The following is a 19,107-nucleotide window of genomic DNA, read 5'->3' as shown; positions in this document are numbered from 1 at the left end:
CTTTATGTACAATGCACTTCCACTATGCAGAGCCTTCATAGGTGTCACCAATTTCATGAGGTAGTTGAGTTCTACAACTTTATATAAAACACTTTATTTGCTATTTTGCATTTATTAAGGTCCCAAACCCAGAGAGTGCAAACCTAGAAACAATAAAGAAATTGTAGATAAAATCCTTGAAAAAGTAGTTTGTTCAGTGTTGTACATTATAGTCCTGAGTGGATGCAGAGTTCAAAGGTGTGATTTTGGTAGTCTTGATATTCATCTCTCATCATTCAAATGTATTATGCCAGACATTTCTTTAATCCACAAAGCAGCCACATTGTCTGATCCTGAGTCGTGATAAGATAGGCAGACACCACTACATTACATGTACTAGTAACGTGAGTAATACACTAAGGTTTAAGGACTGGTCCTTTGCTGGTTCTCCATTCATCTAGATTAGATACAGAATCACACCTCTCAAAGTAAAAAGCCAAACTCATCTAGAAAATATTTCAGTATTTTAGAAAACATGTTGGGGGTAGTCACATCTCACAGTGGTACCTGTCCATAACCGATGATCATTGAAAGATGACAGCCTCAAAAATTAACGTAAGACTTTGTGTCATTAGTTGTCATAATTATCTATACATTTATAATTTGTGTACCCAGGTATATTATAACATTACAACTCACCACTTAGGTACCTTAGATAAACCAAAGCACACACATCTGTACAATCTAACAAAATTACCATCATTATTCTGGTGAACATTATTCATTAACTTTTTTTTATTCCCTAACTACAATTAAATTCCCTAAAACAATTGCGCTACTGCTAACAGTACCAGTAGTGTATGAAACGATTCTGAGAAGTATGAAAATGTTAACAAATATTCAGTTGAATACAGTATAACCAAGGAAGGGTAGAGGCTCAAGTTTATGTTGTGTTAGAGAAATAACTTGTTTTTCGAACTCTAACACTATCCATATTGATTAACACCCGTTTCCCGTTTGACCTGCACCATCTCGTTTTCCTTTTGACCTGCACCATGTTGTTAAGCAACTTCTATATAGTCTCTTTAGAACTTCTAAAGTGCTTTGAGAGACTAGTCAAGGACCACATCACATATCACCTCCACCCTACCTGACACCCTAGACCAACTCCAATCATTTTATCACTAACCACTTTATATAATGCTTACATACCCTACATTACTCATCTCATATGTATATACTGTACTCTATACCATCTACTGCATCTTGCCTATGCCGTTCGGCCATCACTCATTCATATATTTTTATGTACATATTCATATTCATTCCTTTACACTTGTGTGTATAAGGTGTTGTTGTGAAATTGTTAGGTTATATTACTTGTTAGATATTACTGCATGGTCGGAACTAGAAGCACAAGCATCTCGCTACACTCGCATTAACATCTGCTAACCATGTGTATGTGACCAATAAATTTGATTTGAAATACTTTGTAACCTGAATAAACAATTTCCTTAACAGCAAACCTCCAAATGCATTCATGAGACGACAAAATTTTACTCATAATGTGAAGTGAAACCTGTTAAAAAAAAAAGGTCTGCCAGGTTTTGGCAATAGACTCATTTAGGGCAGTAGTACCCATTCACAACATTACTCTGGAAGAAGAGCTCTACATAATTGGTTTCGTACCTCCATTCGTGTTACTGCTGTAATGAAATCCCTACAGCAGTTTGAACACACCTACTCATTAATGGGTTTTCTTGATTTGTACTATTTTCTACATTGTAGAATAATAGTGAAGATATCAAAACTATGAAATAACACATGGAATCATGTAGTAACCAAAAAAACTGTACTGTATGAAACGATAAATCAATTTATATTTTATATTCTTCAAAGTAGCCACCCTTTGCCTTGATGACAGCTTGCACTCTTGGCATTATCGCAACCAGCTTTATGGAGGAATGCTTTTCCAACAGTCATGAAAGAGTTCCCACATATGCTGAGCACTTGTTGGCTGCTTTTCCTTCACTCTGCGATCCAACTCATCCCAAACCATCTCAATTTGGTTGAGGTCGGGGGATTGTGGAGATCAGGTCATCTGATGCAGCACTCCATCACTCTCCTTCTTGGTCAAATAGCCCTTACACAGCCTGGAGGTGTGTTTTGGGTCATTGTCCTGTTGAAAACAAATGATAGTCCCACTAAGCCTAAACCAGATGGGATGGCGTATCGCTGCAGAATGCTTTGGTAGCCATGCTGGTTAACTGGGCACTGAATTCTAAATAAATCACTGAGCGTCACCAGTAAAGCACCTTCTCCTCCATGCTTCACGGTTGGAACCACACATGCGGAGCTCATCCGTTCACCTACTCCGCGTCTCACAAACACACGGCAGTTGGAACCAAAAATATCAAATTTGGACTCAGACCAAAAGGACAGATTTCAACCCATCTATTGTCCACTGCTCGTGTTCTTGCCCCAAGAAAGTATCTTGTTATTGGTATCCTTTAGTAGTGGTTTCTTTGCAGCAATTCGGCCATGATGTGTCTGTTACTTGAACTCTGTGAAGCATTTATTTGGTCTGCAATCTGAGATGCAGTTAACTCTAATGAACTTATCCTCTGCAGCAGAGGTAACTCTGGGTCTTCCTTTCCTGTGGCGGTCCTCATGAGAACCAGTTTTATCATAGCACTTGATGGTTTTTGCGACTGCACTTGAAGAAACATTCAAAGCTCTTGAAATGTTCTGGATTGACTGACCTTCATGTCTTAAAGTAATGATGGACTGTTGTGTCTCTTTGCTTATTTGAGCTGTTCATGCCACTCCTACCTTGTCACAACACAACTGATTAGCTCAAACGCATTAAGGAAAGAAATTCCACAAATTAACTTTTAACAAGGCACACCTGTTAATCGCAATGTATTCCAGGTGACTACATCATGAAGCTGTTTGAGAGAATGCCAAGAGTGTGCAAAGTTGTCAAAGGGTGGCTACTTTGAAGAATCTCAAATCTAAAACATATTTTGATTTGTTTAACACTTTTTTGGTTACTACATGATTCCATGTGTGTTATTTCATTTTTGATGTCTAAACTATTATTCTACAATATAGAAAATAGTAAAAAATAAAATAAAAACCCTGGAATGAGTAGGTGTTTCCAAACTTTTGACTGGTATTGTACATTAATATATACATAACATCATTATGTAAACATATTGCTGTCAACAACAGTATTTGCTCTAAGGGGACAATAAAGTATTGAATTGAACAGCATGGCTCTGCTTATGAGGAGGACTAGTACATGAATGTCTTTATAGATCTCCTACAGTAGAGAGTGCAGCAAAGTACGGTCCCATCCTGTTAAATCTGGTTTAGTCCCATTCCTGTAGTAGCAGATGCAGCAAAGTCTAGTCCGAGTTGGTCGGGTTTAGGCCACTGTGTCCAGTCATGTTCTTGTTGAGCTCCTGCAGTAGCGGGAGCAATGAGGTCTCAGACTCGGGGTGTGTCCGAAATGGCACCCTATTCCCTATGTTGTGCACTATTTTGAGGAGACTAGTACATGTCCTTGTTGAAATCCTGCACTAGCGGGTGCAGCAAGTCCCAGTACATGTTCAGTCCGGTTTAGTTCAGTCAGTACATGTTCAGTCTGGTTTAGTCCAGTCAGTACATGTCCTTATAGATCTCCTGTAGTAGAGGGTGCAGAGAGGTCTCCGACTCTGTCTTCTTGATCTTCTGCACCAGCAGGGCGTTCTCTGTGACCAGCTGTCTGAGGTCGGCCATCTTGTTCAGCAGCTTGGGGAAGAGGTAGAGGGAGTCCTGGTGGTTGGCCTGCAGGTGCTGGTCCAAGGCCTGGAGAATACCGTCCTGACTCTGTTCTACCTGCTTCACGTTCATTAGCCCCGGGCGGTCTGCAGATAGATCGAGAATAGTTAGATGAGTAGACCACAGACGTGACAGAGCTGCCAACTCACAGCACAACCTCACTAAAAGCTTTCCGTGACTCCACGCATCCTATCTCCTCACCTTCTCAACCATATTGGATCATATCTTATTCTCCAATGTGTTTTGCGAAAGAGGTGAGGAGAGAGGATACCAGGAATCGAGGGAAAGATGAATTGAGAAAGAGCTCCCCCTCAACTCCAGACAGGATAATAGCGGCTACGAACAACATTAGAGCCAGGGTTATTAGGGGAGAACAGTACTAATGTCAGAGTTACTGTGATACTACTAGTACAAAAGTATACCATACCTCCACACAGGATGATAATGGCCACAAACAGAGCCAGGTCACTGTCATCCAGCTCCAGAGCATTGAACTTCACAGCAAACTCAAACTTCGGCTCCATGATCTCACTGAAGGGTTTACGGAGGCTCCTCAGGAACTCCCTGGTCACAAAGCCCTTCCCGTTGGCCACCAGGAGGCCATCTTTGTTCATGAGGGAGGGCAGCATGGCAAAGATGGCCTCATGGACGCCATACTTCAGTAGTGTCACCTGATGGAAGCAGGCAGGTAAATAGGGGAGAAATTAGAATTCAACACCAAAGTAAACAGCAGTTTGAACAGTTGACAAAAGAAAATGCATGATGATTTCATCGTATAACTATGGGAGATATTTCTACATTACTGTCAGTACATTTCACCGAGTGTGACAAGAAATGAAGTTGATAATCAATAAGTGAAAAGACAAGGATGCTTTTTTTTGTTTTTTCACCCGACATAACATAGGTGCAACAGATCCCCTTTTTGTATGGGACACTTTTAAAATGTGCCTTTAGAGGCCATGCAATTCAGTACTCATCTATAAAACAAAAGCAATTAGATCAAGAGTCCATATTAACAAAGGAAATTGAAGGACTAACAGTACAGGTAGATAGCAATAAAAACTGTACCAGAGGCACAGAGTAAATGAGAGGAAAAACAAAAAGAACTGGAGGAACTTATTCAAGAAAGATCCAGTGTAATATATTATAAAAATAAAGTGAACTGGATAGAAATGTGGAAAAATGCACCAAATTATATTTTTTTATCTTCAACATATGAGTCACGCATGATTCACCGAATGATATTTTGAAAGAGGAAGTACTTTAAGAATGGTTTCATTTCAGTCTCCTCCATCTCTACTAACCAAAGATAATTATAATATTTTTTCCCCAATTAATAATTTAAAATTAACATCTGTACAGAAAGACTCATGTGAAGGCCAAATTAGAGGAGGAACTTCTAGATGCAATTAAAGCCTTTAAGGCTGGGAAAACTCCAGGGCTGGATGGCATACCAGTGGAAGTGTACCAAACTTGTTTTGATATACTCAGAGGACCATTATTAGCATGTTTTAACCACTCTTATATAAAACGGTCTGATTTCATTATTACTGAAACAGGATCCAAATGGTATGTATGTATGTATGTATGTATGTATGTATGTATGTAAAGATCCAGTCCATTTAAAAAAAATTGAAGGTGTCTTACACTTCAGAGTTGTGATAATTTTTTTAGCTAAATGCTTGGCGCAGAGAATTAAAAAGGTATTGTCAGATATTATTCATCCTAGGCAGACAGGTTTTTTACATGGACAATACAATGGAGATAATATAAGACAAGTACTGGAAACAATAGAATACTATGAAATATCAGGGAAACCATGCCTGGTTTTCATTGCTGATTTTGAAAAGGCTTTTGAAAGAGTACGACTGGAGTTTATATATAAATGCCTAGAATATTTCAATTTTGGAGAATCTCTTATAAAATGTGTTAAAGTTACGTTTTGTAACCCTAGGTGTAAAATAGTAAATAATGGCTACATCTCAGAAAGTTTTAAACTGCCAAGAGGAGTAAAACAAGGGTTGTCCACTATCGGCATATCTATTTATTATTCCCATCGAAATTAGCTGTTAAAATTAGATCCGACAATAATATTAAGGGATTAGAAATCCGTGGCTTAAAAACAAAAGGTGTCCTTGTACGCTGATGATTCATGTTGTTTTCTTTCAAATCCACAATTTGGATCCCTCCACAGCCTCAGAGGATCTGGATACTTTTGCTAATTTCTCTGGATTAAAACCAAATTATGATATTACGTATTGGGTCACTAAAAAAATGCAACTTTTACATTACCGTGTAGTTTACCAATAAATGGTCTGACAGGGATGATCTCAAAAAAAGGACTGGTGGAGTTGTCACACATGCAGCTAAAACAGAAATATGGAAATGTCTGCTCTACCCAAAATTACAACCAACTAATCACAGCATTACCACAAAAATGGAAGAGGCAAATGGAAGCGGGAAAAAGTAAGGAACTTGTCTGTCAGCCCTGCATTAAAGAACATAAATGGTTAAAGAAAATTGTGATAAATAAAAACATATACCAATTTCATTTAAGGACCAAAAAAATGGACAGCTTCGCCAAATAAATTGCAAAATAGTTGGGAAGAGATTTGTGATGTACAGATTCCATGGCACATGGTTTTTGAATTGACACGCAAAACGCCGGATTCAAAACTTCGAATTTTCCCATTTAAATTATACAAAATTCTTGCAACCAATAGAATGTTACATACATACACACACATATACATATGTGTGTGTGTGTGTGTGTGTACGTACGTACACAAACAATCTTCCCAGCTCTGCAGATTTTGCTGTGAGGAGGCAGAGTCATTAGATCATTTATTTTGGTACTGTCTATATGTTGCTCATTTTTTTGTCAATAGGTCCAGTTATGGCTGAAGAATTGCAACATTTACCTAGAACTAAAGCAGCAGATATCAATACTGGGTGATTTGAAAAGACAGTCAATCAATCAATAATATAATAATTTTTGCAAAAATGTTTCTTTGAGTTAGAATGTGGAAACTATGAGAATAGAAAGGTTCAGTACTTTTGTGAAGGATCACAGTACAGTTGAAAAATATATGGCAAATAGAAATACAAAATGGATGGTGTTAAGAGATAGATGGGAGGGGTTGAATGGAGCTGAAGGGGGGGACTAATAACAACAAGATAACAAATGTAAAACATGCAAGGTCTGTAAAAAATAAATTTAGTCAAATAGCACAGTTACAAATAGAAATCAAACTGACATTAGAAATAGAGGAAGGACGAAAAACAAACGAATTATATAACTATTGTATAATAGATTGTGTCTGCAAAATGTGTATAATAAACTCAGCAAAAAAAGAAATGCCCTCTCACGGTCAACTGCGTTTATTTTCAGCAAACTTAACTTGTGTAAATATTTGTAAGAACATAACAAGATTCAACAACTGAGACAAACTGAACAAATTCCACTGACACGTGACTAACATAAATGGAATAACGTGTCTCTGAACAAAGAGGGTGGGGGGGGGTCAAAATCAAAAGATAGTCAGTATCTGGTGTGACCACCAGCTGTATTAAGTACTGCAGTGCATCTCCTCCTCATGGACTGCACCAGATTTGCCAGTTCTTGCTGTGAGATGTTGTTACCCCACTCTTCCACCAAGGTTCCCAGACATTTCTGGAGGGGAAATGGCCCTAGCCCTCACCCTCTGATCCAACAGGTCCCAGATGTGCTCAATGGGATTGAGATCAGGGCTCTTTGCTGGCCATGGCAGAACACTGACATTCCTGTCTTGCAGGAAATCACGCACAGAACGAGCAGTATGGTTGATGGCATTGTCATGCTGGAGGGTCATGTCAGGATGAGCCTGCAGGAAGGGTACCACATGAGGGAGGAGGATGTCTTCTCTTAAGCACAGCGTTGAGATTGCCTGCAATGACAACAAGCTCAGTCTGATGATGCTGTGACACACCACCCCAGACCATGATGGACCTTCCACCTCCAAATCGATCCTGCTCCAGAGTACAGGCCATGGTGTAATGCTCATTCCTTCGACGATAAACACGAATCCGACCATCACCCCTGGTGAGACAAAACCGGGACTCGTCAGAGAAGAACACTTTTTGCCAGTCCTGTCTGGTCCAGCGACGGTGGGTTTGTGCCCATAGGCAACTTTGTTGCCGGTGATGTCTGGTGAGGACCTGCCTTACAACAGGCCTACAAGCCCTTAGTCCAGCCTCTCTCAGCCTATTGCGGACAGTCTGAGCACTGATGGAGGGATTGTGCGTTCCTGGTGTAACTCAGGCAGTTGTTGTTACCATCCTGTACCTGTCCCGCAGGTGTGATGTTCGGATGTACCGATCCTGTGCAGGTGTTGTTACACGTGCTCTGCCACTGTGAGGACGACAGCTGTCTGGCCTGTCTCCCTATAGTGCTGTCATAAGCGTCTCACAGTACGGACATTGCAATTTATTGCCCTGGCCACATCTGCAGTCCTCATGCCTCCTTGCAGCATGAATAAGGCACGTTCATGCAGATGAGCAGGAACCCTGGACATCTTTCTTTTGGTGTTTTTCAGAGTCAGTAGAAAGGCCTCATTAGTGTCCTACGTTTTCAAAACTGTGACCTTGATTGCCTACCGTCTGTAAGCTGTTAGTGTCTTAACGATCGTTCCACAGGTGCATGTTCATTAATTGTTTATGGTTCATTGAACAAGCATGGGAAACAGTGTTTAAACCCTTTACAATGAAGATCTGTGAAGTTATTTGGATTTTTACAAATTATCTTTTGAAAGACAGGGTCCTGAAAAAGGGATGTTTCTTTTTTTGCTGAGTTTATGTATAAACTGAAGTTAGAAGCCTAAATGCTTTTGTTGATTAGTTTACTCCAATTGGGGGAGGGGTGGTAGGTTTTGCGGGGAATAAATGTATATTAAAAAAAAAAAGTGTGTATATATGTATGAATTGTGTGTGTGTGTGTGTATGTATATATACACATACATACATACATACACACACACACACACACACACACACACACACACACACACACACGTGTATGTATGTACAGTTGAAGTCAGAAGTTTACATTGCCTTTAAATTGTTTAACTTGGGTCAAACGTTTTGAGTAGCCTCCCACAATAAGTTGGGTGAATTTTGTCCCATTCCTCCTGACAGAGCTGGTGTAACTGAGTCAGGTTTATAGGCCTCCTTGCTCGCACATGCTTTTTCAGTTCTGCCCACAAATTTTCTACAGGTTTGAGGTCAGGGTTTGTGATGGCCACTCCAATACCTTGACTTTGTTGTCCTTAAGCCATTTTGCCACAACTTTCAAAGTATGCTTGGGGTCATTGTTCATTTGGAAGACCCATTTGCGACCAAGCTTTTACTTCTTGACTGATGTCTTGAGATGTTGCTTCAATATATCCACATAATTTTCCTACCTCATGATGCCATCTATTTTGTGAAGTGCACCAGTCCCTCCTGCAGCAAAGCACCCCCACAACATGATGCTGCCACCCCCGTACTTCATGGTTGGGATGGTTTTCTTCGGCTTGCAAGCCTCCCCCTTTTCCTCCAAACATAACCATCGTCATTATGGCCAAACAGTTATATTTTTGTTTCATCAGATCAGAGGACATTTCTCCAAAAATACGATCTTTGTCCCCATGTGCAGTTGCAAACCGTAGTCTGGCTTTTTTTTTTATGGCGGTTTTGGAGCAGTGGCTTCTTCCTTGCTGAGCGGCCTTCAGGTTATATCAATATAGGACTGGTTTTACTGTGGATATAGATACTTTTGTACCTGTTTCCTCCAGCATCTTCACAAGGTCCTTTGCTGTTGTTGATTTGATTTGCACTTTTCACACCACAGTATGTTCATCTCTAGGAGACAGAACGAGTCTCCTTCCTGAGCGGTATGACGGCTGCGTGGTCACATGGTGTTTATACTTGTGTACTATTGTTTGTACAGATGAACGTGGTACCTTCAGGCGTTTGGAAATTGCTCCCAAGGATGAACCAGACTTGTGGAGGTCTACAATTTATTTTCTGAGGTCTTGGCTAATTTCTTTTGATTTTCTCATGATGTCAGGCAAAGAGGGACTGAGTTTGAAGGTAGGCCTTGAAATACATCCACAGGTACACCTCCAATTGACTCAAATTATGTCAATTAGCCTATCAGAAGCTTCTAAAGCCATGACAGCATTTTCGGGAATTTTCCAAGCTGTTTAAAAGGCAGAGTCAACTTAGTGTATGTAAACTTCTGACCCACTGGAATTGTGATATTATATGTTAAATAATCTGTCTGTAAACAATTGTTGGAAAAATTATTTGTGTCATGCACAAAGTAGATGTCCTAACCGACTTGCCAAAACTATTGTTTGTTAACAAGAAATTTGAGAGGGAGACCGTGGTCCATGCCATACCTGGTCGTTGAGGAAGAGATCCACAAACCCTGGGATGTTCTTGGCGAACTCAGTTAGCTCTCGTACCGTCTCCACCGTGGTGCACTGACAGCGGTAAAACACGTGTACCCCTATCTCCTTTGTGAGGGGCGCGCCCGGGATTAACTGGTTCCACACTAGACCACTCTCTGCTTGCCACAGGGTGTCCACATCATGGATCACAAACGGCTGCCGGGGGAGAGAGAGAGAAAGCATTAATCTTTTAATAGTCTGGTCTTCCTTTTCTTTAAAAATGATTCAGCTAAACAAAAACCCTTGCTCTTATAGGTCTCGGGAGACAAAACAGCTATATGTAATTGTTAATGACAAGTTAAAACTCATTACCAAAAACAGATTGATAAGAGGCTAATTAAAAACTAAAGAGCTCTACAAATAATCAGCCACTAAATTTTTCCATGAGGAGATTACTAGTAATATGCATCTACATTGGTGCAACCAGAAAAGCCTACCCCTCATCCAAGCTCAGAGGGGTTGTTGTGAGTTATGACCATAAACATACACATCATTGGTTCAGCTTGGAAGGCGAATCCCCGAGCTGACATGGTAAAAATCTGTTTTTCTGCCCCTGAACAAGGCAGTTAACCCACTGTTCCTAGGCCATTGTTGTAAATAAGAATGTGTTATTAACTGACTTCCCTAGTTAAATTAAGGCAGAGGCAACCAGGTTTTTGGCAGAAACGTCCTGGTACTTGGTAAAGTTCATGATGCCTTTGACCGTGACAGGAACCCCAGGACCAGTGGAAGCAAAATAGCCCCATAACATAAAATATCCACAACCATCTTTTACTGTAGGTATGAGGTACGAGGACAAAGGATATCAAGGACCAGGAAAGATTCTGTGTGGAGGAATGTTCTAAGATCTCTCCCAATGTGTTCTCCAATCTCATAAAACATAATAGAAAAGGGCTCAGTGTCATTATCCTCACAAGGGTAGTGTGATGGAGTACTGAAAACGGGTGCCAATCATTTTAACCCTTATCTTTTTGGGTATTTGTATTTTTAGTATAAAATAATATATGCACGTAATGTACCTGTATTTGTATTATTTATTTTATACAGTCTTTTTTGCTAATCTTTATCAACGGTGCCAATAATTTTGGACCTGACTGTGCATGGGTATTGGTAACACCTCCGGTTAGAAACTTTAGAACACACCCTCTGAGCTTCATTATGAGGAAGACTTTTCTGGTTGCACCAAGGTAGGATACGCCTTCATAAAAACATTATAGAAAAAGTCTGTCATTATCCTCGCCAGGGAAGGATGCTGGAGTATTGAAAACAGGGGTGACAATAATTTTGACCACCATCCTTTTATTTTAAAAAACTGAGCAATTGTATTAGTATTATTTATTTTATAGTCTTTTTTTCTCATCTTTATCAAGGGCGTCAACACTGAGTGTACAAAATATTAGTTACACCTTCCTAATATTGACTTGCACCCCCCTTTTGCCCTCAGAACAGCCTCAAAATGTCGGGCATGGACTCTACAAGGTGTCGAAAGCGTTCCACAGGGATACTGGCCCATGTTGACTCCAATGCTTCCTACAGTTGTGTCAAGATGGCTTGATGTCCTTTGGGTAGTGGACCATTCTTGATACACACGGGAAACTGTTGAGCGTGAAAAACCCAGCAACGTTGCTGTTCTTGACACTCAAACAGGTGCGCCTGGCACCTACAACCACACCTCGTTCAAAGGCACTTTAATCTTTTGTCTTGCCCATTCACCTTCTGAATAACACACATACACAATCCATGTCTCACTTGTCACAAGGTTTTAAAATCCTTCTTTAACCTGTCTCCTCCCCTTCATCTACACTGATTAAAGTGGATTTAACAGGTGACGTCAATAAGGGATCATAGCATTCACCTGGTCAGTCTGTAACGGAAAGAGCAGGTGTTCCCAATGTTTTGCACACTCAGTGTATATTTACATAACAGTGAGCGTACCGATGTGCAGCTGGTCTTGCCGGTGAGGATGCTGCGGGCTTTCTTCTTGGTCATAATGAGGTTCTTCAGGTAGGCTTGGTACACCTGTTTAGCCAGGGTCTTGAGGTCTGAGCCACCAAGATGGTGGGGGTCCAGCTCCTCCGCTAGCAGGCCAGCCACTAGCTTCTTCTTCTCAGCCCCCGGCATACGCCCATACCGGATCGCTGCCGGGCGAACAGGCAGAGTAGCGTTAGCATTGAAGGTGAAACAGACAGGTTAGCATCATGCATACAGCCATATTGGAACGCTGGGTAGACAGTAGCATTTGCATCGAAAGCTGTACAGTGCATTTGGAAAGTATTCAGACCCCTTGACTTTTCCCACATTTTGTTATTCTAAAATGAAATGTATTGTTTTCCTCATCAACCTACACACAATACCCCATAATGACAAAGCAAAATCAGGTTTTTAGAAATATGTGAAAATATATTAAAATAACAAAAAAACAGAAATACCTTATTGGCATAAGTATTCAGACCCTTTGCTATGATACTCTAAATAGAGCTCAGGTGCATCTTGTTTCCATTGATCATCCTTGAGATGTTTCTACAACTTGATTGGAGTCCACCTGTGGTAAATTCAATTGATTGGACATGATTTGGAAATGGCACACACCTATCTATATAAGGTCCCACAGTTGACAGTGCATGTCAGAGCAAAAACCAAGCCATGAGGTCAAAGGAATTGTCCGTAGAGCTCCAAGACAGGATTGTGTCGAGGAACAGATCTGGGGAAGGGTACCAAAACATTTCTGCAGCATTGAAGGTCCCCAAGAACACAGTGGCCTCCATCATACTTAAATGGAAGAAGTTTGGAACAACCAAGACTCTTCCTAGAGCTGGACGCCCGGCCAAACTGAGCAATCGGGGGAGAAGGGCCTTGGTCAGGGAGGTGATCAAGAACCCGATGGTCACTCCGGCAGAGCTCCAGAGTTCCTCTGTGGAGAATCTTCCAGAAGGACAACCATCTCGACCAATCAGGCCTTTATGGTAGAGTGGTCAGACGGAAGCCACTCCTCAGTAGAAGGCAAATGACAGCCCACTTGTAGTTAGCCAAAAGGTACCTAGACTCTCAGACCATGAGAAACAAGAGTCTCTGGTCTAATAAAATCAAGACTGAACTGAATGCCAAGCATCACATCTGTTAGAAACCTGGCACCATCCCTACGGTGAAGCATGGTGGTGGCAACATCATGCTGTGGGGATGTTTTTCAGCGGCAGGGACTGGGAGACTAGTCAGGATCGAGAGAGAGATCAATGAAGCAAAGTACAGAGACATCATTGATGAAAATCTGCTCCAGAGCGCTGAGGACCTCAGACTGGGGGTGAAGGTTCACCTTCCAACAGGACAACGACCCTAAGCACACAGCCAAAACAACGCAGGAGTGGCTTCAGGACAAGTCTCTGAATGACCTCGAGTGGCCCAGCCAGAGGCCAGACTTAAACCAGATTAATCATCTCTGGATTGACCTAAAAATAGCTGTGCTCTGACGCTCCCCATCTAACCTGACAAAACTTGAGGATCTGCAGAGAATGGGAAAAACTCCCCAAATGCTGGTGCGCCTAGCTTGTAGCATCATACCCAAGAACACTCGAGGCTTTAATCGCTGCCAAAGTTGCTTCAACAAAGTACTGAGTAAAGGGTCTGAATACCTATGTAAATGTGATAGCAGTTTTTATTTTTAATACATTTCGAAAAACATGTTTTTCTTTGTCATTATGGGGTATTTAAAAAAATAAAAATAATTTTAGAATAAGGCTGTACTTTTCGAATGCACTGTATAGCCCCACCAAAATGAGATTCAAGAGTTTCATAAATGATTATTGTTAATATCGAAACACATTATCAGTAGTTCTTAGGGACAGTTTTCAAAACACAGATTAAGATCCTCCATTCAGTCCAGGGCTTTATCTGCATCTGGGAAACTGGCCCTTAACCTGTAAAAGGATCAAGTATTTCCAGACCCTGAAAGACCCATTAACGGTCTCCTCTCACCGTCATGGGACATGCCCAGGGCCAGGCACTTCTGGAAGCGGCAGTATTGGCACTTATTGCGGTTCTTTTTCAGGATCTTACAGGCTCTCTCACAGCGCTCGTACTCCAGCTTCATCCGAATGGTCCGCCGGAAGAAGCCCTAGACCACATGATACGCACAGGAGAGAGCGAGCGAGCGAGTTCAGTTTATTTACAATTGAAGGCATTACAGGGAAGACAGATTTAACACTGCATTCACCACAAGTCACACATTAAGGCCATTGAACTTGAGTTGCAGGTTAATAACATTTTACTGCAGTGGGCTAAATTAGGGTCACACAGAGTGGTAGTCTTAAACAAATCTACTTTGAAACAAAAGTATACACCTCCGACACATGGTTATGGGTTTAAAAAAAAGAAGACACCTGTACCATGTCAGATATAGTTGAAATGTATTCAATATTAAGTTTGCATCCCAATATTACACTTTATATACACATCACAGAAAACTGAAACATAACAAAACTGTTAGACTGGATTTGACAGGTGATTTAAAATAATGTTTAATTATGAAGAATATGAATAACATTCCACCCATGAGGCCACTAGGTCATTTGACTACAGGAAAGGGCTACCGGACTGGAATGCTGCCACATAGGACACAAACTAAACTCAAGCTAAGCTCAGGTCAGGTTGAGGCTGTTAGCAGCCATTACAAAACCTCCATGATTTAAGACTTAAGAACATTAAGCAAATATGTTTTCTGATTATTAAGACCCATTGGTAGAATTGCGAAATCGCTCACCTTGCAGCCCTCGCAGGCATGCACACCGTAGTGGAACCCTGAAGCTTTGTCAGCACAGATCCTACACTCCACGTTGATACCAGGGCCTGTGGCCTCATCCCGTCCCAGACGCAGCTGCTCCGACAGCGAGGGAGACGACGTGTGAGACAGGTCTGGCACACAGAGAGACAACACCCATCTGATCACACAATCATCACAACGAATAACAGTTTGTCGTACGAGAGACTCGTATTACCAGCTCAAACTGATCTGGGACCAGGCCATACCCATATGCTCTGGTCTGCTGATGTATTCACTATAAGTCCAAAATATTACAGTGAAGCATATCACATCCCACTTAGCGTATTATTTCAAATATAACCAATGACATGTATTTAATTTACTCTCTTTTACCTGTATAGTTGTCATCAGTAGCAGGACTGTCTTGTCTGCTGTAGCTAGTCTTGTCCTTCTCCAGTCTCTCCTCTTCCCCTCCTCCATTCTCTCCATTCTGTTGGCTACCATTCCATGATACCCTTGAGATGGGGGACCTCGGCATCTCCGCCCCACTGCCTTCACCCTCCTCAACCCCCAGCTCCTGCAGGTCCGTCAACCCTCCAAAGTCAGGGGCCACTGCCTCCACCTCCCTTGCAGTCCATATATCATCAGCTGCTGTATTCAGGGGATGTGGAAAGTTTGGGCCACATAGGGGCTGCGGGCCTGTCCTAGTCTCCCCATTCACCTGTTCAAGGTGCTCAGGGGAAGGTAGCTGCTGTAACACATCCATGGCTCCTTACCTTGTGGTCAGGGTGCTAAAGCGCCTCTTCCCTGTCTGTCATGATGTTGCTGACATGGTCTCCCCTGTTGCTGTAAGGAACAGCGTAATTATGCAACAACATTTAAAGACCTATTACGTCTCTATATACTTGACATATGACTGAATGGATCACTAGGTTCTTATCAAAAGGAAACCCAGGTAAAGTTATTATGGCAAACTGTAGCAAAACATTTGAAACAAAAAAAAATTGCAATACTTATTGGACAAGTCCTGGTAGGCCCTCCCTGTTTCAGACAGTTTTCTTCTGTTTTGGTGCCTAATGAACATGACCTAGTTATTAGGGTTCTTTGTTGTAGGATTAGAGAGAGGGTGAGAGAGCAAGAGTGAGCTCAACTGTCTCTGCTAGTGCAGCAATCAAACACTAGTCTCATAACCAACCTCAGCCTCTTTTAGAATCCAAGAGTAAAATACATACACTCGTCTCTAACATGTCAGCTCAGCATTCCCAAACAGTCCCATTACAAGTCAGAATGTTGAACAAACTTCATTTCAACGTACTTTACCTGATATTGTCCCTATGGTCTGTATATCTTTTGTATTTCCGGTTTCTTTTTTTTTCAATACTGAAGCAATTCGCACATGACAAACACTTGCACGATATGGCCGAGCCTAACCGAACCACAGACCAAATGTTGTCCCACGCTATCAGCTGGCAAATTTCACAGCTGATTGCGAGTTAACTTGCTTAGGTCCTCTACTTTTGGTAACATTAAGCTATTGTTAACATATTGTGCATCACATGCATGTGTCAGGAGATTGAAAATGCAAGCAACAGAACCTACTGGAGCAGCAAAAAGCAGAGTAAACAAGACTTTCCTGTGGATACCCAATATCCACTTCCTACTGCCAAAAGGACCAACAGCATGTACAACCAGTAAAGTATGTGTAAATATCATTTTAAAATCAACTTTGACTGACTTGTAGAGACTTCTTTTAGGCAAACTTCTTTCAGACTGAAAAGCAATTTGGTAATTATGGTAACAGTCTGAGGTTTCAGCAAAACCAACCTGCGTGCCACACTTGTCAAAACATTTCCTTTTCTTTGACTCTGTGAAGAGACAACAAATGTTTCCTTTAATACCAATTCTAGGCTATTACTCAATAGAACAAGTCTAGTACAGAAGAAAAAAAAACTGTAGGAAATGACTGTTCAAACACTCGTTCAGACTTGTCACCTAGCTAATAACCTGTCATGCTGGTTCTCAGAATATCTGAGTCATTCTAAAGGGCTTGGCACCATTGATTGGTACAGACAGGGTCGAAAATAGCACAACATAAGTATACATGACACACAAAAAAGTGTTTTTTGAGTGAGTGCATCACAAACATCTCTGATTCATCCTCTTCCCAATGCAGCCTCTTCCAACACCAAATGTTGCTTTGATTTCTAGTCAGCTCATATGGTCAGTTGGTCAGCAATATAGGCTTATCATGAGACTTTTCTGTTAAAATCATGACTGGTTGATTTGATTGAATCCAAATTCCATATCCCAAAACATGCATTCAAAAAGCACATTGACAGAAGATGCAAACATGAATTGAAAGAAATCTATAGACTTAACTATAGTGACGTGAAAGCAATCATCCTAAATAAACAATGTGTGTAAGTTTCGAGTACAGACCAGAGGCAGAAGACAAGCTAGTGAATAAGTTGAACTGTTGTTTTTGTCTTGGTGAATATAGCTAACTAGCTAGCCTAGCATGGCAGCTAACCGTAACTCCATTCTTACCTTTCTCAATGGTGTTGCTTGCTTTTCCAAAGAATGTGTACCGGTGAAGTTACCAAGTCGTGTCCATTAGCACTTGATTCGATTCGCTGGCTGTGCTGTTTGCTAGCAGCTAGCTAACGCTAGCTAGCTTACGTTAGCTAGCTCTGAACTTGTAAAAAAAAATCCCAATTCATCTGTCAATACGGTCAAATAGTCTGTACTGTATGCTTGCAGTACAGTCTCCGTGTCTGGTAGCTGGCTGGTTAAAGTACATTTTGTATTAAACTTTTCAGTGAGCTCTTGCTAACTACTGTTAGCCCAGTGTGAATCATACACCTCACTCAGTCAACCTTCTCCACGCACCGCTGTTGCCCTCTGAGTGTCTGCTTCCACTAATTAACGTTACAGAATCACAAAGGCAAAATTGTCTATATCGTAAAAATTCATGAAAACAAAAATGTGCTTTTTAGTCTTAATTTAAGGTTTGGGTTAGCATTATATTAGCAGTGTGATTAAGGTTATGGTTAGGTTTAAAATCAAATTTGAAGAATATAAATGTTAGAAAATAGGCGGGTTTAATGACTTTGTGGCTGTGGTAACTAGTGACTACCCTGAGTTCCCCTCATTTTCATTTTAGTAATTTAGCAGACCTACAGTTAGTGCATTCCTTTTAAGATAGCAAGGTGAGACAACACATCACAAGCATATCAAGTACATTTTACCTCAACAAAATATTTATCAGCAAAGTCAATGCTAGTGAAAAAAATAGAGGGGTGACATGGGAGAACTTTGGAAGGTTGAACACCGGTGGTCACGGTGGAGGACAGGCCGCAAGCAATGTTGGGAGAACAGGAGTAAGAGGTTGAAGAGAATAAGGAAAGCAGAGATTTGAATTTGTGGAAGAGGGCGATTTTTTTTTCTCAGATGGGGTGCCGAAGAAGATTGGTGTCAAGTGCAAAATGAGTGAGCCATGTGCAAGACCGAGACCAGGACGGTTGAGCTAACGGGCGCTAATGTGATTAGCATGATGTTGTAAGTAACAGGCAATTTTCCAGGACATAGACATGTCTTATATGGGCAGAAAGTTTAAATTCTTGTTAATCTAACTGAACCGTCCAATTTACAGTAACTATTACAGTGAAATGTTATGCTATTGTTTGAGGAGAGCGCACAACAACAACAACAAAAATGTATCTCAGCAACTGGTTTGATACATTCACCTCTGAAGGTAAATAATGTATTTACATTCAGTAATCTTGCTTTGATTTGTCATCCTGAAGGTCCCAGAGATAAAATGTAGCCGTTTTGTTTGATAAAATAAATGTTTATAATTCAAATGTAGGAACTGGATTCTACAGTTTGAACCCCTGCTGTCTCTGGCTCCACACCCACCCCGCCTGGCCATTTAGATGTGTGAAATTTAGTGTATAAGCTAATGATCCATCATGTATGACATTCCTGGGAGTGTGAACTTAAATGTTGTGTTACCATATCATTTTTGTATGTTCTCTATGTACATGAAATTAAATCAATTGACCAATTTGGCACATTTGG

At 40.9% G+C, this 19,107-nt stretch overlaps 1 protein-coding gene across 6 annotated transcripts; it reads right to left on the bottom strand.

Moving 5' to 3' along the window:
• Positions 1 to 282: 282 nt before the first annotated feature.
• Positions 283 to 18,087, bottom strand: ppardb (peroxisome proliferator-activated receptor delta b). Of its 6 annotated transcripts, none has more exons than XM_014135729.3 (9): positions 17,575 to 18,086; positions 15,804 to 15,873; positions 15,421 to 15,678; positions 15,028 to 15,179; positions 14,244 to 14,382; positions 12,210 to 12,412; positions 10,224 to 10,430; positions 4,232 to 4,475; positions 283 to 3,890 (listed from the first exon to the last, which is right to left on the bottom strand). In XM_014135729.3, exons 3-9 carry the CDS (start codon positions 15,563 to 15,565, stop codon positions 3,643 to 3,645), a joined length of 1,338 nt encoding a protein of 445 aa, XP_013991204.1. In that variant the 5' UTR covers positions 15,566 to 15,678; positions 15,804 to 15,873; positions 17,575 to 18,086; the 3' UTR covers positions 283 to 3,642. The 6 variants fall into 6 exon arrangements, with proteins under 6 accessions (XP_013991204.1, XP_082815795.1, XP_013991201.1 ...); XM_082959669.1 differs by lacking the exon at positions 17,575 to 18,086 and adding an exon at positions 16,852 to 17,563; XM_014135726.3 differs by having other exon boundaries at positions 15,421 to 15,873; positions 17,575 to 18,087.
• Between the last annotated feature and the right edge of the window lie 1,020 nt (positions 18,088 to 19,107).

This window comes from Salmo salar, chromosome 13 (genome assembly GCF_965601325.2).
Source record: "Salmo salar chromosome 13, fSalSal1, whole genome shotgun sequence".
Taxonomy (NCBI): Eukaryota; Metazoa; Chordata; class Actinopteri; order Salmoniformes; family Salmonidae; genus Salmo; species Salmo salar.
The sequence above is the reverse complement of the archived record's forward strand: the minus strand, read 5'-3'. Positions and strand labels throughout refer to the sequence as shown.